This window comes from Heterocephalus glaber, unplaced genomic scaffold (assembly GCF_053883595.1).
Source record: "Heterocephalus glaber isolate CG9 unplaced genomic scaffold, H.glaber_assembly_v1.0 deba00001755, whole genome shotgun sequence".
In the NCBI taxonomy this organism is placed as follows: Eukaryota; Metazoa; Chordata; class Mammalia; order Rodentia; family Bathyergidae; genus Heterocephalus; species Heterocephalus glaber.
Window position 1 is genome coordinate 106,853 of NW_028258453.1, and position 26,283 is coordinate 133,135.

The following is a 26,283-nucleotide window of genomic DNA, read 5'->3' on the forward strand; positions in this document are numbered from 1 at the left end:
GAACAATAATTTTTCGTAAGTTATTTCAAAATTCTAAAGGGTATAGGAGATTTGGTACAATGAAAGTCAATTTTAATCTTTCTAGTATACACATACTATTTTTCAGAGCTTCAGTTTCATTGTAGATAAGTAAGTTAGTTTTCCTTCACAGTAAAATTTGAGATTTAATTCTTTTGACTTGGAAATAGAAATTTTTATATTTATGCCTAATATATTAAATTTCCTCTGAATTATAATGTACTTGTTAGTTTTTAAATGTGAGAACTAAATGAATCATCAAACATTCATATAACATTTATGAACTGTAAATTCACACAAATACATTTTTTATATTAAGAAAATTTATTACAGTAAACGACTCACCATTAATTCCCCCCAAATACTCTCCCTCTCTTTTATTTTTTTCTACCACACTTAGAGAAAAACCCAAATATTTTTTATTAGTATGTGTTTTTAGTGCAGGTAGTTTACAGTCATCTCAGGGAGTGGGTACGGGAACATAATACAGCTTTACCGCTTGTTTCTTTTTTTTTCACCTGCTTTCCTCACACCTTTTCCTTATTTTATTTTCATTCAGGTTGTTAGGTTCCTCGAGGTTCTTAGGTTGTTAAGCATATATGTATTCTACTTATTTCACTTTTCCCTCTTCCCCGAGTTCTCTTAGACCCCTTCTCATCTGCAAGAGATCTATCCCTTTGTCTCCTTCTAGCCAACATTTATTGTGCTCTTTTGTACTTTGTTTTACTCAAACGAGAGACACTACATGGTATTTAAGCTTGCACATCTGATTTATTTCACTCTACATTATATTTTCTGATTACATCCATTTTCCTACAACTATTTAAGATTTGTCCATTTTCCTACAACTATTTAAGATTTGTCCTTCTTTATAGCCAAGATATATCCCCACATTTTCTTTATCCAGTCTTCTGTTGATAAGTATACAAACTCCTTCCAGGATTTAGCTCTTATAAATTGTGCTATGGGGCGGGGGATTTAGCTCAGTGGTTCTGGTGCCTGCCTCCCAAGCACAAGGTTCCGAGTTCGAACCCTAGTACCAAAAAAAAAAAAAAAAAAAAGAAAAAAAAAGAAAAAGAAATTGTGCTATGAAAATTCATATGAATGTATCACTATAGTATGATAGGCAACAGAAGAAATAAAAGGGATATATACATAGAAAAAGCAGAGCTCAAATTATTATTATTTACAGATGACATGATACTCTCTATAAAAGACCTGAAGAACTCCAACAAAGAAAACGCTTAGAATTAATAACTAACTTAAACAGTGTAGCAGGATCAAAATCAAAATTCAAAAATCAATAGCATTTGTGTACACCAATAATTAATTAAATGAGAAAGAAATTATGAAAACAATACCACTCATGGTAGTGTCAAGACAAATGAAATACCTAGGTATTAACCTGAACAAAGAAGTGTTAACACCTCTGCAAAGAAAACTACCATACTCTGACTAGGGAGATTGAAGAGGATATCAGAAAATGTAAAAATGTCTTCTGCTACTGGATAGGCAGAATCAATATTGTCAAAATGGCCATAATCCAAAAACTTTTACAGAGATTCAATGCAATCCCAATCAAAATGGCAACAACATATTTCTCAGACCTAGCGAAAACAATCCTAAAATTTGTTTGAAACCAGAAGGCCTAGAATAGCAAAAGCAATCATGGGCAACAAGAGCAAAGTGAGAGCCATTACATTACCTGACCTCAAGCTGTACTACAAAGCAACAGAATAACGGCATGGTACTGGAACAAAAACAGACACCTGGATCAATGAAACCGAATACATGGTGCAGAAATATCCCTTGGCACATTAGCTGTTTGATCTTAGATAGAGGGGCCAAAATGATACATTGGAGGAAAGATAGCCTATTTAACAAATGGTGCTGGGAAAACTGGATATCTGCAGAGGATTGGAAGTCAATGCATATGGCTCACATGTACCAAACTAAAATCAAAAGAGATCAAAGATCTAAACATTGAAACAGAAACATTGAACCTACTGGAACATAAAATGGGTAAAACTCAAATTCAGATGCACTTTCTAATCCAATACACTTATCCCTAAATTGTAAAAATCTGTATTTTGCTATTATGTCTGAATTCCTTAAATGAATTATGTGTATGAATATCTCAAAAGGTTTTGTTTATTTCAGTAGCCATATAAGTAACTTATTAATCTATCATAATGTGGTAAAAATATGAATATGAATAAGTTGAAAAGCAAAAAACCGCAAGTATCCTCTTATTGCTATTAGCAATTAAATTTGATGCTGTTATTGGATTTTACATTTCTTTCAGTATAAAGCATATATATTTTATAAGATCTGTGATTATCAGTTTTGTCTAACTAAACAGTACACCAAATTAACAGTAATGTCTAGTTCTATAATTATTTTAAGTAAAAACTTTTTACTCTTTTTTTAAAACAAACCTCTCTCTCCCTCTTTCTCTGCCCTCTGCCACCTTGCCCTATAAACTCCCTATTGACCAACTTAGACCTAATAATAATGCATTTCATAATCCAAATAGCAAAAAGAAGTGATTTTGAATGTTCTCTCAACAGAAAAATAATAAATGATTAAATTGATTAATACACTAATGACCTCCATTTGATGATTATACAGAGTACATTTATTAAAATGTCAAAGTTTACCCTATAAATATATAAAACTATTACCTGTCAAAAATTTAAAAAGAAAAGAAAAAATGTAAAAACTATATTATGTCACAGCACAAATGACATATAAAATTTATTTACTGAAATAACAGCAAAGAAATTCTAAATATTGTTAAAGAATTTAAAACCCAAATAAGTATATCATGGAGATACACAAATAGTAATGATGAGGAAAACACTCCTCCATGTCACATCATAGACAAAACTCCAGAAGTCCAGCCACAAATGGGATTTTAAAAATCTGCTCACAGAAATAATGGCAGAACACTTCAAATGTGAGAAAAGAGAGTCATATAGAATCCCAAATAGCCAGGAGCAGAAATAATCCTCTTCATGACACATCATACTCAGTATCTCAGAAGGCTAACATAAGGGCAGACGCTTAAAAGCTGTTAAAAAAAAAGCACCAAATCGCTTATAAAGGTAAACTCATTGGAGACAGCAGACTCCTTAACACAAACTATAATTGCCAGGAGAGTTTCCAGTGAAATGTTTCAAGCCCTAAAAGAAAACTTCCAACCCAAACTGATACATCTTGTAAAACTATCTTTCAAAATTGACAGAGACCATTATTTCCATGACAAAGAGCACATTAAGAAATTGATGACCATGAAACCAATATTAAAAAAACTTCTCAAAGATTTTCTAGAAAGAGACAATAAAGCACAAAATGTCAAAAACTCTAATAGAATTAATACACAAAGCAGAATGAGTAGTTACACAGAAGGGAAAAGGAGTCTCCATGTGAAGGAAAACAATTCCCCAATCAAAATACACAAATTGGCATAATGGATCAAAAAACAAAACCTAATCATATGCTCAATAGAAGATACACATTTAATCCAAAAAGACATTCATAGCCTAAAAATCAAAGGATGGAAACCAATGGTCCATGCAACAATGTATGTAGGTCTCTTCCAAAAGAATTAAAGATAATATATTACAGTGACTATACATGCAAACTTGTATTCATTGTTGCACAACTCATAATAGCTAAATTGTGCAAGTGCCTTATACGTCCATCAGCAGATGAATAGATAAAGAAAATATGACATTGCTGTGCACGCCCTACCGAGGTCCTGAGTCACGCAGAAGACGCCGAATCACCCTGCTGCAGACAGGCAGGTCTGCCCACACCCTGCCGAGGTCCCCAGTCGCGCGGAACACACGCCGAATCAGCCCGCTGCAGACAGGCAGGTCCGTGCACACCCTACCGAAGTCCTGAGTCACGCGGAAAACACCGGATCACCCCACTGCAGACAGGCAGCCACCTGATTCCACATTACCAAGGTGCAGAGGACACCAGACCACCAGACCAAGGTACTGAGTCCCACTGTTCCTGGCCCAGAGGTAGGGGCTTCTGAGCTGTCGTCCCAAATTGGAAGGAAGTGGGAGGGCTAAGGGAAAGGATAGAAGGGAATGGGATTAATATGAGAAAATGGAAAAATAGGAACAAAATCTTTGTAAATAGGGAGGGCTGGAGGGGTTGAAGGGAGGGCTGGGCAAAGGTGAAAAACAAGAACCAAGAGAGACTATGTAAAGGTGCAAATTTCCAATGATGAATGTCATTATATTGTATACCTAAAATGTACCAATGATTAGAATGAATAATTGTAGGGAACAGGGGAAGGGGACTTTACCAGAACCTCTGCAGTAAGTCCTAGTCTCCTGCGAGCCAGGGCAGCACACGGCGAATTACAGGAAAGGTAGACTAATGAGACTGAGAAGAAGCTGAGCTTTGGGTCTGATCAGTGCTGCTCTGGGCGGCAAGGCAAAACCCCCAGCTTACCACGCCTTTTATTCAGTACATCGGGAGAAACAAATGTAACAAATGACTTGCAGAGAGTTCAGTACATACATCGGGAGAAACAAATGTAACAAATGACTTGCAGAGAGTTCAGTACATACATCGGGAGAAACAAATGTAACAAATGACTTGCAGAGAGTTCAGTACATCGGGTGAAGCAAATGTAACAAATGACTTGCAGAGAGTTCAGTAGTTCACATTGGGATAAACAAGGTGTAACGGAAGGCTTGCAGAGAGTTCAGTACATCTCCTGCAAACAAGATATTAATCAGTCCAAGAACAATGAGGAACTGAGCAATGTTTGTTCTCCCAGGATGTTTCTTGTCCTGGAGAATCACAGCATCACTGGATCACTGAAGTCTCAGTTGAGACCGGAGGCCAAACGAGTTATTCTGTAGCTGGGCTGTAGGCAAGAGAACTAGGCTAACCAAATGATTTATCCCTAGAATTATGTAGCATTGCTCCCAACAATCACAGTACTCCAGAACGTCCTCATCTTGGTTCCCACTCTGCCTGGCCTCTGGGTCTCCATAGTTGTGGAAATGGGCAGGGTTCGGGTAATAGGAGAGAGAAGCTCCCCAGCCTGAGCCAGGGTCCTGGAAGCTCTGGGCTGTGGAAAGCCACACAGGTAGCAGCAGTAGGAGCAGGAGGAAGAGCACAGAGCAGGGCACACAGGGGCTGTGCCTCCCCATTTTGTTGCCCGTCTCTGTGACCTCCTTGCTCATGGGACCCTGTCCAGAGCCCAGGGAGGCCGAACACCAGCCACCTCGGGCCTCCTGCGTGGCCACCTCCTCTGTGCCCAGGGACCAAGGTCCCTGGAGCCCTGTCACCAATGCGCAGTGTGCCCACACCAGTTCCCTCTCAGAGCACAGTGACTGGGGACACTGCTTCCCTCAGTGTCCAGCCACGGACTGTCCCCAAGGCCCTCCCCCCACCCCAGGGCAGAATACCCTGTGGTTATGATGGACGGAATGGTTGACATGGTGACTTTGTGACCCGCAGCTCTGCCCAGGGACCTGCTTGTTGACAGCAGCAGGATCATGGTCAGCATCATGACCACATGCAGGTCCCTGGGCGGAGCTGTAGCTCACAAAGTCACCATGACAACCATTCTGTCCATCATAATCCCAGTTTTGCCTAGAGGAGGAGGAAAGGGCCTTGGGCACAGCTGGCAGCAGGACACCTGGGGCAGCAGTGTTCCCAGTCTTTGCTCCGAGAGGGAACTTGTGTGGGCACATTGGGCATTGGTGACAGGGCTCCAGGGGCCAGCCAAGGTCCCTGGGCACAGGGGAGGTCGTCAACCAGGAGGCCCTGGGGCAGGGTTCAGGAGCAAAGAGGTCACAGAGACAGCCAAGAAAATGGGGAGTCATGGCCCTAGTTCTGTGCTCTCCCTCCTGCTTCTGCTGCTGCTACTTTCAGCCCTGTTTAGCACAGGGAGCCCCCCGGATGTAGTTGCCAGCTCGAGAAATGTCCAGGGACTTGGCCTGGGCTCCAGAAGTTTCCAACCCCAGGTCTCAGTGCACAGCTGGCATAAGAGGACTGCAGATCAGCCGCCATGCCCAGGCGTCTCCGACATCTACTTCATCCTGAACAAGTGAGTGGTCCTCAGATCCTGCCTCCACCCAACTCCAGGAAGAAGCAGTCCCAGTCACTGCAGGCAGGATGGGGCCTCGGGGAAACCCCATGTCTGTAAGAGGACTGGCAGGGCCTCCAGTGCTCAGCCCCCAGCACAGGCCTCAGTGACTTCCTTATCTCCTCAAGTGGAGGTGTCACCACAGGGGTGGGCTCTGGGTGGCTCTGGCCCTGCAGCAACATGGCCCAGCCCTGGGTCCTGCAGGGCTCTCAGTCACTGGGCCCCAGGAGCCACCTCCCAGCCCTGGGAGAAGCCCCATCAGGGATCTTTGGGAGAGACCATCTATGGCCTCTGGGGGGAACTCAGCTGCATCCCTGCCCAGTGGCCTCTCCTCTAAGCCTTGCTCTTCCTCCCACCCTGCAGACCTGGCACAGTCCCTCCACTTTCAGGGCAGCCAGGGGCTCATTTGGCCCTGGGGAAGCTGTGCTGTCCCTGGGGCTCCTGCTGGCTGTCAGAGAGGGAGGCAGGTGTGTCTTGGTCTTAGAGAGGTGGCCGGGTTCCATCCCAGCCCTCCTGCTGGCTGGGGCTGGGACCCAATGAGAGCCTGTGCAGCCCTCAGCAGGGGGACGCCCTCCCTGGTCCCCAGCCCTCCTCCCTCAGCCCTCTCCCTCTGGATGCACAGTAGCCCGGGGGTCTCCCTGTGATGTCCTGTTGCAGGGTGAGCTCCTAGGGGGCTAAAGTGCCTGGAGGATGCTGGTGGTGACAAGACCCGGGCTTCCTGGGCTGGGCTCTTTCCACAGTCACAGGTGTGGCCCTCTCATCTCCTTCTCTGTGGGCACTGAGGGTGGGGAACACAGGCCCCAGTCCCAGCTCCTGAGCCAAAACAGCCACCTAGGAGCCCCCTGCCCACCATCGGAGAAGTCCCTCCTCACTTCCAGCCCAGGGACTCTGAGATGCCCTGGGCAGGTGGTGCCCTCAGATCCTTAGCACAGCGTGGGTGGTGGCTGCCTTTGGGCATCAGAGTTGGGGAGGATGGGCGCCCAGGGCGCTGACAGCCTGGTCAGGCCAGTCCTGCTGGAGAGTGGGCATGACCTCAAGGCCCTTCTTGGCCACCACCCTGTTGCATGTCTGTGCTTGCTTCCCTAGGCCCTGCTCTGAGGCTCCAGGGTCCAACCCAGCCCTGGGATGGATGAGCAGGGCTGCTGGGACCAGTGGGGATGTGGAATAGCATTAATTGGACGCTTTCTGTGTGTCAAGCAATGTGCCAGGCACACAAACCACTCTCAAGCAGCTAGCCATGGCTTATCTGGCAGGTCAGAGGTGAAGGGCTTGCTGGGTAGGGTACAGGGTAGGGACAGGTGGGCCTGGTTACTGCTCTGAGCCCTGACTCATGACTCCTGGGCTCATGACCTTCTACACTTGGCAGTGGGTGCTGATTCCCATCCCTGGCAACATTAGCCTGCCCAGGCTGCCCTTGTCTAAGAGGTCAGTGTTCTGAGCCTCCCAGACCTCCCTGCTTCTGGTGAGGACCCTGCTAGCTCACTGGACACCTGTTTGGGGGTGACCCAGAAGGCTCTGTGTTTGGACCTCAGTAAACACAGCTGAGGGAAGGTGGGGGTGTGGCTCTGAGTTTTGTCGGCAGGCGTTTCCTTGGTTCTATCTCACTGGCTAGGTGTTGGGTACTCAGAGCTCAGAGAGAGCTGTAGATTGAGAAAACCTCCGCCCACTGAAGGGCAAGGTCAATCTCTTCCAGGCCTCCTGGGCAGCAGGGACCTGTTATTTCTCGGTCTCCAGGCCCCCAGCGACGGGCACGTCAAGTACCAGGACTGTCAGCACTGGCTAACGCTGTTTGCCTCATCTGCACCTTTGGTGTGCAGATGGTGTGCAAGGGGATCAGTTTGTCCACCATCTTCAACCCCTGCTACCTAGGCTCTCTGCTCTGAAGCGAGCTCTGGATGTGCCGAGCACCAGTTTCCACACTGCCACCAAATGTCTCCAGACTCCAGTGTCTTTGACAAAGCCTGATGTTTTGCTGTCTTGCTTTGCTCTGCTTTTCAGTGTATTCCCCAGGAATACTTTCTGCTCTGGGCTTACATGTCCCCAGGCTCTGGTCCTTCCTTCCTGCAGCCTGGGCCTTGGACTTCAGGCTAACCTGAGCTGTGGGTCGAGTGTGTGCACAGTAGGTGTTAGCATCCCCACTGCCCCTGAGATGGGGCCAGCTCTGGGTCAGGGTGGAATGGGCTTGAAGAGGTTAGGCAGCATGTCCATGACACACAGTAGAGGCTGAACTTGGTTCTTCCAACTGGAGCCTTCCTGGTCTCCAGCCCATGCTATGAGGTTTTCTGTTGTTGCTGTTACTTATAAGCTGCTTTTGTGACGGTATGATATGCATTATATATTCACATCCTTTGCCAATTTTTTAATTGCATCTGGATACTAATCCTTTATCAGATAGATGATTTATAAACATTCTCTACCATTCTAGATGAAGTCCAGTTTTAAAATTATTTTCTATTGTTGCCTGTGCTTTGGTTGTCTTATCCTAAAAATTAAATTTTGCAATGATGTAAGTTCATGATTTGAATTTATTCTTTTTTTTTTAAGAGTAAGAAAATTTACTGGAGAATAGGAATGGGGAATAGGAATGAGGAATAGGAATAGCTTGTGAGAGACAGGAAAGATCCTGAATGGGTTGTTAATGAGCCCACTCCACTGAGAAAGTTTTATAGAGCAAAATCATGAAGTGGGTACAGCCTGGGTCAAAGCTATAATCAACCAATATGATTATAAGTATAGCTGTTTGGCTAGTATTGATCCAATAATAGCAAGGGCATACAGATGACATCATTAACCTATAATCTATAGTCTCAGTCTTGCTTTAGTTTCAGTCTTAGTCTTAGTAGTCTTAGTATTAGTCTTAGTCTTAGTGAGTGGGAAAGGATGGCCCACCCCTAATGAGATAATGGCTTCTTTATATAGGAAATCTCAAAAGGGTGGTAGCAATAATATCAAACTTCTGTTTATCCCTTAGGGAAGTATGCAAATCTGTCCATTGTGACTTTAATCTTCTTCAGATGTACCTGTAGCCACACTTCCTATGTGTTCTCATCTTCTGCATTGACTCCCTTGACTAGCCCTGTCTGATTGCCTATAATATTTCTACCTAACTTAGCTGTCTATACTATTTCTCCCTCTGAAGAACTATCACTAACTGTGGTTAGGGAGAAGGGGCTTAGTGTCCCTTAATCTAGAATTAGATTCTAGCTAATCTAATGGGCCTTGGATAGAAGTCATGTTGCAGTTTAGCAGTTATGAATTCCTTTCACAAGGTTGATCTAGTGGATCTTAGTAAAAGGAGTCTGGCACATTTGTCATTGTTTCCATATGCTTGATCACCTGGTGTTTGGCAGCCTCCAGACAAGAATAAACAAATTTTCTAAGAAATGAAAGCATGTATGATCAAAACAGGAGCATTAGAATGGAAAAGCAGGTTGGGGAAAGAGCCACATCCAGACCCTGCTCTTAAGTGACTGGAATATCAATTGTAAACAGTTGGCTCTTAGACCGCACTACTGATGGAAGTTATCTGTAAGTCTGATATTTCTTGTCATAAGCCCATCTGGCAGTGGCTGCTGGAAAAGGCCCCTTGGGCCTGCAGGGGCTGGACTACAGCTAGTGACAAAGCAAGGCTGGCTCCCCCATGCCAAGGGCAGATCTGACACTTGGAACCCAGGAGTCCAGCAGGGAACCACAGGCCACATCTGATGGTTCTCAAAGGCTTCTGATGGCCATGGTGGCAAGGTTTCCACCCACCCACAGGGAGCTGGGAAGGTCACACTAAGGCCAGTGTGGACCCAGAGAGCCCATGAATCAGAGGTGCTCAGGGACCTTTCCAACCATGTCCTCTTCTTCCACTTCAGGTCCCCATAGCCCTCACCTAGTGTGACTAGCCACATTAGGTGGCCACCAATGTCCCTTATGCTAGGAAGCCCCTCAATCACAGCAGATGGTCTGGTTGGCCACCCTCTTCCCATTGGTGGCCCTGATGACAGTCACCTCCTGGATACCCCACTGTGGTCAGAAGTATTGGGGTGGGAGCTCAGCCCTGAGTGTCATGTGTCCCTCCACACTGGGCACAATTCTCTTCTGCCTCATGATGCTCATATCTGCAGAGCTGTGGAACTCTAGAGACCATTTCCAGGAATGTAGAGCAGATGTGACTGATTCCCACAGGATAGAAGCTCATGCAGCTCAAACAACCTCCTGCTCTTCACTCTCTGTCCAGGGACAGAGTGGAAAAGAGGGGAGCAGGATACAGAAATTGGGATGGGAAGAGCCTGCAGCCGTACCTGCTGGGCCACAGTGCTGATGCCAGAGCAGCAGTGGCTGGGCTGTCCCCCTCCCATAGAGTGCTTACTGGAAACGGCGTCCAGGGCCCACAGTGGCTGGGACTGCAAGCTGGTGACAAAGCTGGGGTGTCACAGTCTATGGTACTGGTCACCCTTGCCAAGACCCAGGTTCCCATAGGAAACATCTCTCTCTGCATCCATGGTGCTGGGAAATGTGAGGAGGGAGAGGAATCTGGGGTGTGGCGAGGAGAGGTGCAGAGCAGACACAGCCTGCAAAAGGTTCCTCACTCCAAGGGCAGGTCTGACACCTGGAACCCAGGAGCCCAGCAGGGAAACCACAGGCCATGCCCGGTCAGCTCTGGACCTGGTGATGGCTCTCCAAGGCTTCTGTGGTGCCAACGTCCTCACCCATAGGAACCTGGGAAGGCAGCACAGTGGGCGAGTGGGGACCCAGAGAGCCCACAAAGCAGGGGTGCCCAGGACCCTATCCAGTCAAGTTTCCTTCCTGCATTTGTTGTCCACGCCACCTTCACCTACTGTGATCAGACACACTGGACAGCAGCCAAGCATCCACTGTGCTGGGAGACCCCTCAGTCTCAGTAGATGGTCTGGGTGGCTCGCTTCTGCCCACTGGCGGCCCTGATGACAGTCACCTCCAGGATGACCCACTGCGGTTGATGGTGTTGGGAGGGGGAGTGCCTTATTAAGGATCCTGTGAGAAGGGAGAAGGCAGAGGATGTTTCCTCCTGAAGGGGTACCTCATTCTCTGACTGGTGTCTTTTTGTCTTCAGGTCCATCTTTGTGGGTGACTTCTGGAGTCACATTCACCGGTTTATGGAGAATATGGTGGCAAGTTTACCAGAGTACGCTTCTCCATGCTGCAGGCTACCTGAATATCCATTAGACTTGGTGGGGTCCCTTGGGTGGGGACACAGAGCCCAGCATGACCAGGCAGGAAAGGGGACAGGGTGCCCTGGTCCTCTGGGTCTCAGCTGTGTGCCTGCCCTGCCTGGGAACCTGGGCACCTGCAGGGACACCGTCTGCCCTCCAGACCCCCAGGCTGGGAAGGAAGTCAGGACAGCAACTCAGTAGCTGACACCTGGACACAGGGTGCTCAGGGCCAAAGGAAAGGGACAGAGAGTGTGCCAGGAAGGTTAGAGGGGAAAACAAGGATTCCTAGAGGGAAGTGGTCCTGGGCAGCTTCCCGGAGGAGGTGGGAAGTGAACTTGACCTTGAAGGCTGGAGAAAAGTCAGGGTCACAGTAACCCTCAGGGTGCCCTCTAGTGGGTGGTCTGTTTAGGCTGAGGAGTGTGGGTAACTCAGGGGAGGGCTGGAGACAAATCCTCACAAGTTGCTTGGGGCCAATGTCACAAGGATTTATCGTTCCAGGCCAAGGAGGGCCTTGAATTCTTCCTCTGTGTCACAAGGAGCCATGGAAGATTCACAGGCAGGGGAGTGATATAGTGCTCCAGGAAAAAACCTGGCAACTGTGGGTGAACAGAGCCAGGAAGAAGAGCAGGAGCAGTGGTCAGCTCAGCCAGGAAGGCTGCAGCCACTTTGCCGAGGGTCAGAGGTCCTGAGCCAAGGGCAATTGGTCAGTGGCAGGAAGGGGAGGCATTGTGAGGGAGTGGGATTTCCTGAGCTGGAAGGAGGGAGGAGGAAATGGAGGGAAAGAGGGATGGGGTTAGGATAGAAAGGAGGTGACTGTAGAAGACAGGCCAGGTGGGGGGAGGCCCCATGAGGAGTGTGGATGTCATCTTCCCTGTTTAGTTCATATACATGTGTGTGTTTGGTGGGTGTTGGAGCACCGGGGTGGGGCCTGGAGCCATCCTGATGCTCTCCCCTCCTTGGGACCATTCATTGCCGTAGGCTTCAGAATCGTCCTGTATTTGTTCAATTCCTCAGCATCTCGAGGTGTGCCCCAAAGTGAAAGCAAAGGGGTTGGGAGGGAGTCATTTGGCCCAACCTCTCCCTGATGCCTGGGTGGCAGCATGTTGTGCATATGTGACTTCTCACGGCCCTGCTTCCTCCCAGCCCAAACCTGCGCATGTCCTTCATCACCTACTCCTGTAGTGGCAACATCATCTTGCCGCTCACCTCTGACAGGTAGGTTGTCTTGGTTACTTCTGCTTTGCTGAGACAAAATACTCAACACTCAAAATTAAAAGGAACAGAAGTTTATTTTAGCTCATGGTTTATGGAAGTTTCAGTCACTAGTTGGCTGGTTCCAAGGCAGGGTCACGTAGCAAAGGGGCATCACAGGGGAGAAACAGTCTATGGCAGACTGGAAGCGGTGAAGCAGCAGCCTCCTGTTCCCTTTTGATTACATCCAGGGTATGAGCCTAGTGGTTGGTGCCGCTCACACACAGGGTGGGGCTTCTGTCTTCAGCAAATCCATTCAGCCACCTCCAGAATTCTGCTAAACCCATCAGTGGGTAATCCAGTACCAGACATACTTAATCCCAGTGTCACACACCCATGATCCAGCCACCTCTTCACAGTCCCCACTGTGAGCTATGAGGCTTTGGGGGAACATCTAGGTACAGGCCATAACATAGCTGCTGACTCAAATCCCAGTGCAAGCCTGGTTTTCAGAGCACAGGGGCAGACTGCTTCACTGAGATGGCCAGAAGGCGCTCTCTGGGGCACAGGGTGGGCTAGGTGGGGTCACTTCCGTGCTACCGTTGACCTCAGACTGGCTTCCTGTCCCCGAGAGTCTATAGGCAGGCCCAGAAGGGGCTGTCTGTGACAACCTCAGCATACAAGAAGCCTGGTAGAGCAGGTCTGTGGGTCCCACAGGTACCGTGGACAGACTGGAGCCTCCTAAGACAGGTCACAGTCTGCCCTGGGCCAGTGTGGCAGGGACCAGGGGAGGAGCTGGGAACATTGAGCAGGACAGTGGGGTCCTCAGGTGGGTCCAAGACAGGGCATGCCCCGGGGGCTGTGGAGTCCTGGTTGGTCTGGGTGCCACGATGAGGCCTAAGGAACAAGCACGGGGGGGGGGGGAGGTGTCCCACCTGTGCCCAGAGGCCAGGAAAATCCAAGTAGGGGTGCTGGGGAGGAGCTGACGGTCTGGGGTCTGGGAGTGAAGGGTCACCTTGCATACAATGCCAAGGACCCCTTCAGAGAGGAGGAGCTCAGAGGAAAGGAGGAGGGCTGCCTGGAAATGTAGGGGAGCTGGTATGGGGAGGGTCTAGAGAGAAGCCAGGGGCAGAATGAAGCAGGACAGGCCAGACCCCAGGGTGGAAGGGTGGGGCCTCCAGGCCCCATGCACATGGTGTGGCTGGGTATAGCTGCCAGGAGAAACAGGGAGGGGCTGGCTCAGTGGGCAAAGGAGAGGTGTGGTATACGCTGGTGTATGTTGTGCTGGGGGTTGGGGGAGACCTCCGTGGGCATGAGGGGTGGAGGAGCTCAGAGGGGCAGTGGTTGGGCACAGAGCAGGGCTGGCTTGGGCAGGACCTGGCTGGGCCTCCCCTGGGCAGGGCTGGCTGTATCTCCTCCTAGGGAAGCTCAGGCAGGGAAGGGTCGAGGGCCCTCAGAGCTTGGCCCACAGCAGTGTCTCTGCCCCAGGAGGAAGCCGCCCTCAGGGTCTTCACTCTAGGTGGCCTTGCTGTGCGGGCTCAGCCCTGTCACAGCCAATCAGCCTGAGCCCAGCCTCTCTTCCTATCCCAGTGCTGCCCCTGGAGCCAGTGCTGCCTGCCCCAGTCAACTCTGTCTCCCTCACAGCTCCTGACAGCCTGGGGCCAGCAGCCTGGGCGTAGAGCTCAGCAACCTCAGCAGCCTGTGGCCGTGTGTCTCCACCTCAGGCTTTCAGGGTCAGGAGTGTGAGGTCCTCAGGCCTCGCTGCTCATGAAGCAGCCTGGCTCCTTCCTTTGGTGGCTAAGAAGGGGCAGATCGGGTCTGTGCAGTGGGAGCAGCGCAGGGCAGGCTGAGCTGGTGATCTGTGTGACTCAGCCTTCCCTGCTGGAGAGCAGGCCTCAGGCAGGTTGTCCTGGGCTTCTGGTCAGCATTAGGCATGTGGGTCCCCCTGGAGCCCTGGACTCAAGCTGCATATCCCTGGGTCCCACCCCACCTGGAAGTCCCTGAGGGTGGGGAGCCCGAAAGCCAGGCATTGATGTGGGACCTCCTCTCGGCCACCCCGCCTGCCAGAGGTCTCAGCAGGATGGGGACAGAAAAGGGCACAAACCTGGCAATAACCCAGCACAGAGCTGGGTGAAAGGGCAAATTGCTCACATCCCCCTTCTACAGGGTCAGCGGACAAGGCTGTAGGAACAGCTTGGGGTCAACTTTCCTCATGTCATCTTCTTTTCCATCTTTTTTTCAGAGAAGAAATTCAGAGGGGTCTGGACAGACTGAAGTACAGTATCCCTGCAGGTTTTGAGAACCTGGAGAAAGCATTTCAAAAGGTGGGGATGGCAAAACCATAAGGGTCAGTGCTTCCTCTCAGTTCCTACTGTTCTGCATCATCTCACTCCTCTCTCCAACGAATCTTAATTTCCTTGCAGGCAAATTTACAAATTGAAAGAGCCAACTCTGGAGGTGAGCCCCTGCCTTCCCACTGGGGGTGGCTGCACGGAGCCAGCCACCCTCCAGAGAGCTCTGTGTGAAGAGCCCATTGCTCCCCTGTCCCATCCCAGCCCTGTGCAGTGGGCAGAGCGCCCACCCCAGCAGGGTTCTCACAGGACAGGAGGTCCCGTGGGTCCACGTAGGGAGCTTGGTCACTCTGAGCTGCTGGACTTTCACGGGGCCCTGTGTGCAAAAGGAGAAAGCCCAGATCCCAAGCTGCCTGAGGACCAGCATGAGGCGCCCACTCTGTCCCCAGGGCCAGACCTTCCTTCCCCTTTCCATCCCTTTCCTCCAAGGCCCACTTGCTCCTGGACCTGCATCTCCCACCATGCAAACAGCTGCACTGTGGGTTGGCAGCTCTGTGTGGGAGTGGAGGGGACAGCACTGGGGAAGAATGGGGTCCCCTGTCCAGGACCCTGCCTGGGAGTCCTGAGCAGCTGGGCTGCTGTCCCAAGCAGAAGCCTGCAGGCTGTGCTGGAAGCAGGCACCAGTTCCACCCCTCTCTGGGCTGCTCTGCAGGAGGGGCTGCTGCTTCCTGTGACAGGAGCCTGAGGTGTAGGGGAGCACCTGACCCAACTGCCTTGGGCAGTGCTGGGCCCTGATGGCTTACAGTACCCTGGGCCTCTGCTGGTTGCTCCTGTACCATGTTCAGCGGGTCCCTCCTTTGTGTCCTGCAGGTGTCCGGGTTCCCAGCACGATCATCTCTGTGATGATCAGAACGATGAACGAAACCCTGTACCAGGAGGCAAAGGTGGAAGTGAGTCTGCCTGTCTGCAGTTTGTTCCATTTTGTGTATTTTGGCCCTTTCAGCTTCATCCTTCCTTTCTCTTAGGTTGACAAGGCTCGGAGGATGGGAGCATCCATTTACACTGTGGGTGTGGGTGAAGTTGACAAAGATCAGGTAACTCTGCTGAGATGACCTGGGGCCCTCTGACTCTCCTTTGTTCCCAAGGGCCAAGGGCAAGATGCTGTGTCCTGGGTCAGGGGCCCTGGTGCTTCCTGAGCCCCTGCCTGGGGGCCAAGCCAGCTTCTCTCTCTGCAGTTACTGGGACTCTCAGACAAGGAGGAAGGCGTGTTGGAGGTGAAGCTTGGGTTCAAAGGGTTGCAGGAAGTTGTAGAAGCGGTGAGTGGCTTGTGTGTGACCGGTGAGTGGGCTGCGACTGACTGGTGCCGGATGCTCACCCTCTTGCTGCTTCCTTCCTTCTGTCCCAGCTGGCCTCCAAGACGTGTGCTGGCATTTCATCCTTGGAAGAAGACACTGTGTGTGCAGGAGGTAGGAGATCACTGCGGTCACTCCAGGCAGGGAGGTGTGCCAGGTTGTCTTGTGGTGTGCGTGTGACGGGTACAGCCTTGGTGACGGTGTGTTGTGTGTTGTGTTTGGGTCATGTGCAGTACAAGGAGGAGCATGATGCATGCCTATGTATTGTACTGTGTGTCCTGCATGTGTGGTGGGTGACAATTTTGTGTGGTGACTACGTGAATGTGTTTTGATTGAGTGTGCAGTACATGCTAAGTATATAGTATATGCTTAGCATATATTGCTAAGTATTTGTGTATACTTGTGCATGCATGGAGCATGTGTGGAGTTTATGGAGCTCTGTGTGTGTGTGTGTGTGTGTGTGTGTGTGGCTGATTGTGTAGCAATGTGATTCTACACTGGGTGCCTATGTCATTGTGCGGTGGTGGGGATGCTGTGGGGTTGGTGTGTGTATATGTACAATTAGTGCTTACTTATGTCACAACAAAGAGCAAAATAATGAAGACAGAAAAAATGTATGCTAAAAATGCTGAAGGAAACATGGTCAGTGGAATAGAGGAACTTTTAAACAGGCCAAAACAGACATGGCAGCCAGGGTTCAGCCTGGAAGGGGTGAGCAGATCTAGCACTAGAAATATAAACAGTTTCCACATCTTCAAATGGGGACAGACAAAAGGCAGTGACCTCCTGGGACGAAGCAAAAGTGTTGCTCCAGTTCAGCATACAGCACTGTGGGAGGCAGAGAGGAAACCTCCATGCCTGACCCAACATCCACAGGAAAAGCCATTTGTTCCACCCCACCCGTGTGGGAAAATAGCAGCACCTGTCCCCAGGGCTGGAAGTGCCAAGGATGGCCCCAGGCCAGCCCAAGTCCCTGCTTTGGTGCTCTGAGGACATTCCTAAATGGTCCAGTGGGGAGGCCACCTCTCTGTCATGGGCTCTGTATGTGTTTCCATGGTCCCCATGTGGTTGGCTTCTAACACCTAGGTGGAGGAGACAGAGAGGGTCAGGCTGACAGGTGCTGGGTCCTGGCTTCCGTGTCCCTTGTGGGAGGCACCATGGCTGCAGGCTGTGGGAAGACAGAACTGTGCTCACTTCTGAACTCTGCCACCCGTGGCCCAGGGGAGGGATAAGGTGCCAAACACCTGGGCTGCAGTGTGGCTTTCGATGGATAGAAATAGCACTGTGGGGACATTGGGGGACAGAGAGTGTGATGGCATAGCATCAGGGTGGGTAGGAGCTGAGGATGGCACCTGGTCCTGACCTCTCCACCCTGGACCTCGGCTCTGCACCCAAGCCCCTCTGATGCTGGGCAGAGTAAGGGCTGCAGTGCTGGGTGGAGCTGGGTCAGGGACCCTAGCCTGAGGTCTCTCCTGCTTCTGGTGTGAAGCAGCTCAGCTGTGCAGTCCACCAGGCCTCTGCACATTCCTGATGTGTCCGTGACACACAGGCTCTGACATCTGGGCAGCCAGGGAAACCCCAGGTGAGGACAGGAGCTGTCACTGCTTCCTCCCAGCCACAGAGCTGAGGTGACAGGTGCCTCCAGACACCAGCTCTGCCGCTGACCTGCTACACTGCTAGGCATCCTGAGCAGAGCTGCCATACAGAGTGACAGGGACTTGGGGGAGAAGCTGAGGCAGGAGCCGGGCCCAGGTGACACAGAATGGGCTGGGTGCTCAGGCCGGCGTGGAGAGCCAGTCCAAGTGCAGGGGCTGAGAGACAGGGCTGTTGCAGCCCAGGGTCCTGGGCTGGGTGACCTGGGGCCACTCCAGGGCCATGGGGACAGGAAGGAGCCAGGCCTGGGCCAGGAGCTGCTGTCAGGCGAAGGAGCAGGGAACTGCAACTGGAAGACCCACAGGAACCCAGCCTGGGTGCTATGGGGCCACCCAGCTGGCCTTTCTTGTCCCTTGTGGCTTGGCCTGAGGGGCAGGGAGGGCCACATTAGTGGAGGGAGGGGCTTGTGGGTCCACAGGGCAGTGGGCTGTGTTCCTTCTGGGTCAGGAACAGGCTGGGGTGTGGAAGGAGGTGTCGACCCCCATGAGTCCCCCTCTTGGGGGAACAGGCACCTTCAGTGCCCCCATCCTGGCCCTGCTCCTGGGTTCTCCAGTGGGAACCATGGGAATTCCGGTGGGAGTCCTCAGCGGAGGTGGCCCCTGGAAGTTGGGTGTCTGTCATGGTGCTGTGGTTGGGGATGGTGGGAGGGGGCTCCCACATGTGTAAGACTGGTCCACTGCATCCACATGGACCCTTGGTGACAGCAGACGCACCTCTGGCCTGAGGGATGCACAGATGTTCAAACACACCTGCTGCCTCTTTGGGGCCCTGGGAGTGCCCTGAGGGTGACTGCTGTGAGCACTGGGCTGAGAGTAACCACAGAGCCCAGTGCCCCTCACTCATGCATTGGGATGTATCTTTGCAGAACCCTATGACATGATCGTCCATGGACGAGGCTTTCAAGATGTAGATCCAGACAAAGTCATTTGCAGATTCCAGTTCAATGACAGCAATGTCATCGGTAAGGAGTCCCTGAATGTCTTTTACATCCTACACAGCTCTACCCTTCTCTCCTGCAGTTGAGCCCCCAGCCCTTGCTGACTGCTCCTGGAGGAGACTGCAGGGTGGACAAGTGGGAGCAAGGACCCTGCTGGGGGCACTCACCTTTCCTTTGGTCTGCAAAGTGGGGAGGTTGTAAATCCCCAGCCTTACATGAGCATGGTGGAGCAGGCTTCTTCCCTCTGAAAGGTTGGGTTTGGGGCTGGGGTGTCCTCAGGGCAGCATCTTTCCTACCCCATCCCCAGCTTCCTCTCTTGAAAGTTGAAGACCCAGCCCCTGACCCTGCTGGGGGATTGGGCAGCAGCATCTGCACTCTGAACCTGGCCAGCTTCTCAGGGAACCCTCCAAGTGTTGTGCTTACCTTGGGTTGAGAGGATGCCCTGGAATTCAGGGTAGGGCTCAATCTGACTACATGGGTATTTCCTACTGAGGTGCCATTTCTCACCAAAACGGAGCCCAGATGGTGGTTGCATCACATGTATACCAAAATGATTTATTTTTTTTTTGGTCAACCTCCTATTATTTGGCCATGCTTGGGTGTCCGTGTCCCTCTGTGACTGGGAGTGCCCTCAGTCCCACCAGGCTTCCATTGCAGCTGAGGTAGTGTGGTCATCCCACAAAGGCCTAGGCACAGTTGGACTTTCTGTGACCTCTGTTCTCTACTTAACCCCGGGGTCATTGACTTGATCCAAATGTATTATGTTCATGTCATCTTATTCCAGGGCCATTGGGGAAACCCAGGAGACTCCCCTCTCTGGGGATGGCTCTGGTCTACCTCTCCTCCTTCCTCTGAATGTGGCTATCACAGCCACAATTCCAACAGGGCAAGGCTGTGTGGTTTCCATTGGCTTCAGTGTCTGCCAAGTGGCTTGGATCTGAACTGGCCTTCTCCTGCCAAAGTGAGGGTTATTTAGCACTTCTATCCTAGGTACTCTGCCAAGTGCCCCACCTACAGTCTCTCCTTGGAGCCTCCAAACAGCCTCACAGTAGCCCTGGTTTTGGATGGAGAACCAGGCCCAGGGAAATGGCCTCACAGGGCTGTGGGGAAACTGGAAAGAGAACCCAGGAAATGAGGGCCCAGATGGAGTCTTCTGCTCAATGAGATCATGGGGAAGGTGGGGTGTAGCCCACCCCCAGGGAAGAGGTTCAGATGCTCCTCAAGGAAGACCCCTTGGGGTACCACCTGGAGGTCACTGGTTTTCTGTCCTACAGGGGTCAGGACCAGAGTAGGTCAGGAGACCCATGCTGCCATCCTGCGGCTCCTGATAGCTATAGTGAAGTTGGTGGGTGGTGGGGCTAGAAGCAACCATCCATGGTAGTCTCATGTGACAAGGATTTTCTTGGCGCCTAATTTCATTTTGCTCTCAAAAACACTGGGGTGCCATTATAGAAAATGGAAAGTAAAGAAAACAAATGGAACAAACAGTATTTCCACATGCTTTATGGTTTCCACCTTTGTCATGAGATGCTTGGTTGATGGCAACCAAAGTAGTCAGTGTAATCTCTTAGTCTTGGTTTGAAAACTTCTCCCATCAACCAGGCTGTGCTAGGTTCTCTGCTCACCCTGACGGAGGGTCCCTGTCTTAGTTTTCTCTCATCACTGAGACAAAATACCTGACACCCAAAGTTAAAGAGGAAAGGGTTTATTTAGCTCACAGTTTTTAGGGGTTTCAGTCCATAATTGGCTGGCTCCAAGGCAGAGTGGCACATGGCAGAGGGGTGTTGCAGAGGAGAAACACCTCTGTTTTTCTTTTGGTACTGGGGATCGAACTCAGGTCCTTGCCTTTGCGCAGCAGGCAGCGAAACCACTGAGCTAAATCCCTGGCCCGAGAAACACCTCTTTGTGCCTACATGGAAGCAAAAGCAGTAAGGGACTTTAACAGCATCTTCCTGTCCCTTCCATTTTATCCAGACTACTTAGGGAAGGTAGCACTCACACTCTTAATTCTAGTGCCTTTGAGCCTAGCATTGCACCATGAACCAATTCCAGTGTCACACACTCTAGATCCAGCCACTCCAAAAAGGTCTACCTCATTCAAATGAGGCTTTGGAGGGACATGTAAACACAAGCCATAACAGTCCCAACCTAAGTGGATGGGGTATATCTGGACCTTTCACATTCTCACACTGTGGTGTCTGTGTCACCTAAGTGGAGGGATCTTTGCAGGGGAATCCCAGCTAAATTAGTCAGTTTTCCCACTGCTGGGGCACAATATCTGACACCCACAACTTAAAGTTAAGAGAGGTTTAATTTGGCTCACAGTTCAGGGGTTTCAGTCCATGGTTGGCTGGCTTAAAGCAAAAGCATCATGGTGGAAGAGTATGGGGGGAGGAAAGCTGCTCACCTCATGGCAGCCAGAAAGCAGAGAGAAGGGAGGATCAAGGGAGGGAGATATGCCTTCCAAATGCACGCCCCCAGTGGCACACCTCTTCCAACTAGGCCCTACCTCCTAACAGCACATTTACCTACAAACTCACCAATCCACTGATGAGTTATGTGCCCTCATGATCCAAACACTTTCCAAAAGCCCCACCAGTGAGCAGATGATACTTTGGGGGACATTCTAGATCTACACCATAACACTGACCACTCTACCACTCAGTCTCATGGTCATTATCAATGAGGGCATCAAGTGGTTCAACAACCCATGGTTAGTATGATCATGGAGTAGGCCCACATGGAAAAGAATCATTTTGTGAGCATTAGCATTGACCTAAAGAAGTAGAAAAAAACAATAGAAATTACTTTGTAAATAAAATAAAATTTTAATCATAAGAGCATTTTAGATTTTGCATCATATGGTTTTATAATTTAAAACTTATAAATTATTAATTAAAGTTAATTATTTTTTAATTAAATAAGTGATATACAGTACAAAACAGGGAAATATAGAAAAGATAAAGAATAAAAATTTACCCTTAACAACAAGCTCAAAGTGAAGTACTGTTAGCACTTTCAAATATACCCTAAAAAGTCTAACTTCCTGAGAGTGTGTGCTCTACAGTGCAGTGTGCAGTGCAGACCCCACCCGCCGGCCCTGTAAAACCACGGGCTATTTCTCAACAAACAACAAGCCTGTTTTTATAAAAGTTAACTTTTCACTCTAAACCTAGTCTCGCTACCCAGGAGCCCTCTCTTCTCAGTGTCCCTGGAGCATGGCCCTGTGCTGGGCAGGGCGCTGTGGAGCTGGCAGGGCGTCCTCTCTCGTGGTTGCTCCACCCTCGAGTTCCATGGCCGAACATTAGGAAACTCTTCTGAGTTTCCAAACTTTTATAGAAACAGAGAAAGAAAGATGGGGAGAGGAAGGAAAAAGGGAAGGGAGGAAAGAAGGAAGGGAGGGAGGGAGGGACAGAAACAGAGGAGAAATCACCAAACACCCCCATTCCCTCCACAGGCTGCCTCAGCTCAGTGATGACCCCACCTGGTCCCTATGGTCAAATCCCAGGGTCACCCTTAGTCCTCTCACACCCAGTCCCCCAGCTAGTCCCACAATACTGCTGTCCACCCAGTGCCCAGGATCTGCGCACCCACAAGGATTCACTGCACCAGGAGCAAAACCCAGTCCTCCACTTGACACCCACCACTGGGCTCCCATCCTTCCCTCCTCCACAAGCCCCTCCACAAGGCCTTGGCACCTGCCACTCACACAGCCCAGCCTCCGGTCCCATGCATCACTCCCAGCTGCTGCTGCTGTGGTTGGGCTCAGCTGAAACCTGCTGCTCGGGCAGAGCTGACTTGACAGACCAGGCCCCTGCCTGCAAGGGGAACAAGACTTGCATGGAACTTGAAGCTCTTGATGCCTGCTCTTCCGGCTGCCCATCTGTGTCCTCGCGGTTCCCCCCACCCATACCACAGAGCATTGTGATCCAGTTCCAGGGCTGGCGCCATTTCAGTGCCGATATTTCAGTGTCTCTCAAAGAGCAACAGCATCTCCCAAAGGCGGTACATGTGGCCTGGACCCCCCAGCACCATGCACCTGCCTTTTGGGCTGCTCTCTTTGCGGTGTTTCCTCTCTGTCCCCTTTGTCCCTGAGGCTGAGCCTGGGAGCTCAGAGCCTTTGTCACCTCCCCCTGTCAAACGGGCTCAGTGTTGGCTCTGCTGGCCCAGGGCAGGTGGAGGGCACAGGGGAAGGACGGCTGCACAGACACCTGGGTGCCATTGTTTTTTAGATAAAAACGCCACCGATGTGAAAGAAGATTCCATAACGTGTCCTGGGCCGAGGATAGATCAGCCTGGACGGTAAAGGCCATGGTTCTGGGTCCTTGGGGCGGGGACAGTGTGGCCTCTGTTTGCCACCACCATCTCCTGTTGTGAATGTGGGTGTCCCCATGCCAGGCAGCACAAGTTGGCCTGCTCTGGGCTGAGGCGCCTCCCCACCTGCCCTTGTGGGTGACCTTCAAGGTGCCCAGGGAAGCACAGAGGCCCAGGCACTGCTGAGGGCAGATGCAGGAGAGGTTGGGCCAGACATGGCTGCCTTTCCTCCGGGTCGCCTTTCCCGGCTAGGACCACACAGCACGTGATAGAAGTGTGACGGTGATGCTGTTCAGACCTCCCTGGTCCCTCAGCCATGACAAGGATGGCACCATCTGCCGTGAGGGCCACTCACTGCCTGAGCTGCAGCCCTTGCTGAGGCTGACCTCACAGTGACTTGGGGAACCAGCTCTCATGACCCACGTGACTTCCCTCTGGTCACCCTGAATGTGTGACTTTCAGAGTCATTGTCCTGAGCAGAGCTGGGGGCTCTGCTCTGGCTGAGGACCTGATTGATAGCTATGAGGTGTATCCCAGCATCTGTCCTTTCTCTATGTCAGAGAGGTCTTCGTGGAAGTCAGCCTGGACAGTGGGAGCAATTACCGGGCCAACGACCTCATGTTTACCAGCATGGACTGTGTGAGTACTAGGGGTTTGGGGAACTGGCTGGAGCACCTCCCAGGGGGTGAAGAGCCCTGCACTGGACACATGTGCTTCTGGGGAGGTCTAGAAGGAGTGTGCTGCACAGCCCAGAGAGCAGCTGGGCAGAGAGATGCTGGGCCCATCCTGGGCTTCCCCTGGGGCACTTGGGGAGACCAGAGGCTTTTGCTTGTAGATTTTCCAGGGTTCTAGGGCTCTGGTCTCTCCACATGGGCAACCCCACACAGCTGTGCACATGACTAGGAGAGAACGCAAGAGCAGACCTGAGCTCTGCCAGCCCATGGCCAGCACCATCCCCTCTGTGCTCTCAGCCCTGTGCCCTCTGCAGCTTCTCCTCACCCAGTGTGTGACTTGGGGGAGGGCAGGCAGGCAGCCTGTGCACCTTCATCGTGACAACCAGGGACAGCGTTTCCTTTCACCCACATGCACAGGGCCTGAGCTGGGCTCCCCAAACCCTCTGACACCTGAGTGCCTGGGCAGGAAGGGGCTCCCACTTCTGTGCCCAGGGTCCCACTGAGGCTCAGAGAGAACGAGGTGAGCTCAGGACACAGAGCCAGGAGGTGGGCATCGAGGCCTGGGGGAACCCATGTTTCCTGTCCTCCTCAGGGTCCCCAGCAGCCCAGCCTCCCCAATGTGGCACCTGTAGCTCTCTGTGTCCTCAGGACGAGCTGTGCTGGCCCTGAGGTGGGCAGTGAGGCTGGCGTCACACAGGGGCTCCTGGGCCTCCTTGTCTGGGCTGAGTGCAGAGCGCTGACCAGGGTGGCGGTGGGCCCTGCAGCCTGGGAACCAGGGCTGGCCCCTGCCCCACAGTGTCCTTCATGCCACACAAATTTCAAAGGAGGGTGTGGGTGGTTGGAAACCTGCATGGCAGACACTCAGGAACAGGCCCTGTGGGACCTGAGGCCTTGCTGTCTGTCCTGTCCCTGGCTGAGCTGGCATGGACCTCTGTACCCACAGACCACGAGTCCTCCACCTCCACCACCTCCGCCTCCACCACCACCACCACCTGCTGAGAGTCCTCCGGTTCCTCCCGTTCCCCCACTCCCCGAAGAGGTGAACTCGAGCAATAAGCAGTTCTTCTTGGTACCCCTTGGGTTATTCCTGCTGTTGGCGGTGCTGTTTCTTGGTTGTCTCCACCAGCTGAGCTGCCACAAGGTAAGTGTACCCTGAGGTCAGACACACACCCTCCTGCCAAGGGACAGGGACATGTGGCAGCCTATGATCCAGCCATGGACCATCTCCATCTGCTCTGAGGTCATCCTGTGACTCAAGGTCACACCCTAGTCCTAGGCAGGCTCCCCCGGCCTCTTGCCCAGGAGAGAGGTCACCCCAGGATCCCTCACTGGACCTCTGCAGGCCCCAGGAGGATATGTACCCAGGAGCCTGTGTGGGGAAGGGACAGGGTTCCCTTGGAGCACCGATGGCTCAGATGCAGGGTGGTGCTGACCAGGGAGGACTGGCTGGGGGGGCTGTACCGTGAATCCCATGGAACCTGGGACCTGCACGTCTTCACACTGTACACACCGCCCCCATCACTGAGCAGAGTGTGAGGCCTGAGCTGGGCTGGGTGGAAGAGGACAGAGCGGCCGCCATCCACCCACCCCATGGGGAGCTCAGAGCAGCCTCTGCTAGGGCACAAGGGTGAAATGTCACCAGTGCCTGGGTGTGGCCAGGGCCTGGGCACAGCAGAGCCAGGGATGCAGAGGAGGTGGAGCAGCTGGGCAGCTGGGTGGAAGGAGGTGTCCAGAGCTGGAGGAAGGAGTAGAGAGCAGGCCTGATGGGGCTGATGTCCAGCCTGGAACAGGTGCCTGGCTCTACCCAGGACAGAGGAAGCAGGGGACACCTGGCAAGGGTCAGCAGGGAGGGCTGGGGACAGCCAGGTTCCCAGAGGGAGGAAGAGGCCGGAGTGCGCTGTGGTGCAGGGTGGGTTGGGGGTGACAGTGCCTTGGCCCACCATAGAGGGAGGGGTGGGTCAGGTGGGCTTCTGGGCACAGTGGCACAGAGACAGGGTGCCTGATGCACACCCCAAGGCCATGTCATGCCTGTGCTTCAGACCAGGGTCAGCTCGGCTCATGGTCCAGGCAAAGCCCACCCACCCCAGCAGTCCCTGTTATGTCTGTTTTCCATTCCAGCCAAAGCAGCTGCCACCACCTCCCCCAGAACCTGAAACAGTAAGTGGAGGTCTGGGTCCTGACATCTTCACACACACAGGACTGTGCTGTCCTTCCAAAGGGGCACCATGCAGCCTGTGCTAGGGTCTCTCACCCCTCTGGGCAAAGGAGAAAAAACAGAAGTCAAATAAGGAGCGGGAATAATGATTTCCCCGGACACCACCCTCCAGGCCCTAGCACCTTCTGGTCCTGGCCTTTGTCACAGACAGAGCACCTTGGGGACCTGCCTCAGCAGTTGCTGTTCCTACTGCCCTGATGGGCTATGTGACCCCAAAGGTGTCTCTGGGATCTGAGTGCTCAGGACTTTGGGAAAGGAGCACTGGTCTTGTGTCCTCCCTGGTGGCACTGGGCTCCTTTGGATTCTCCTTTGGATCCCGTCTCCCACAGGGCCA

General features: G+C 51.7%; 1 protein-coding gene and 1 long non-coding RNA gene across 8 annotated transcripts in view; one reads left to right on the forward strand and one right to left on the reverse strand.

Annotated features, from left to right (window-relative positions):
• The window catches only part of LOC147821249 (anthrax toxin receptor-like), a 43,698-nt gene that overhangs the window by 12,169 nt on the left and 5,246 nt on the right, over positions 1-26,283 (forward strand). The window contains exons 2-17 of one of the 7 annotated variants that reach the window (XM_087201107.1): positions 3,779-3,827; positions 3,900-4,022; positions 5,929-6,103; positions 11,223-11,294; positions 12,466-12,537; positions 14,756-14,837; positions 14,937-14,970; positions 15,675-15,754; positions 15,830-15,898; positions 16,040-16,120; positions 16,210-16,270; positions 18,675-18,770; positions 22,979-23,048; positions 23,621-23,699; positions 24,678-24,875; positions 25,853-25,891. In XM_087201107.1, the coding sequence (XP_087057233.1) occupies positions 3,779-3,827; positions 3,900-4,022; positions 5,929-6,103; positions 11,223-11,294; positions 12,466-12,537; positions 14,756-14,837; positions 14,937-14,970; positions 15,675-15,754; positions 15,830-15,898; positions 16,040-16,120; positions 16,210-16,270; positions 18,675-18,770; positions 22,979-23,048; positions 23,621-23,699; positions 24,678-24,875; positions 25,853-25,891 (1,380 nt within the window). Of the gene's footprint in view, positions 1-3,728; positions 4,023-5,540; positions 6,104-11,222; positions 11,295-12,465; positions 12,538-14,755; positions 14,838-14,936; positions 14,971-15,674; positions 15,755-15,829; positions 15,899-16,039; positions 16,121-16,209; positions 16,271-18,674; positions 18,771-22,978; positions 23,049-23,620; positions 23,700-24,677; positions 24,876-25,852; positions 25,892-26,283 lie in introns of those variants that run through there. The other 6 variants (XM_087201106.1, XM_087201108.1, XM_087201110.1 and 3 more) reach the window with 6 other exon arrangements.
• LOC147821250 (uncharacterized) lies at positions 1,647-5,455 on the reverse strand. The gene is made up of 2 exons (XR_015447366.1): positions 4,343-5,455; positions 1,647-4,099 (listed from the first exon to the last, which is right to left on the reverse strand). It is a non-coding gene; the product is annotated as an uncharacterized LOC147821250 (long non-coding RNA).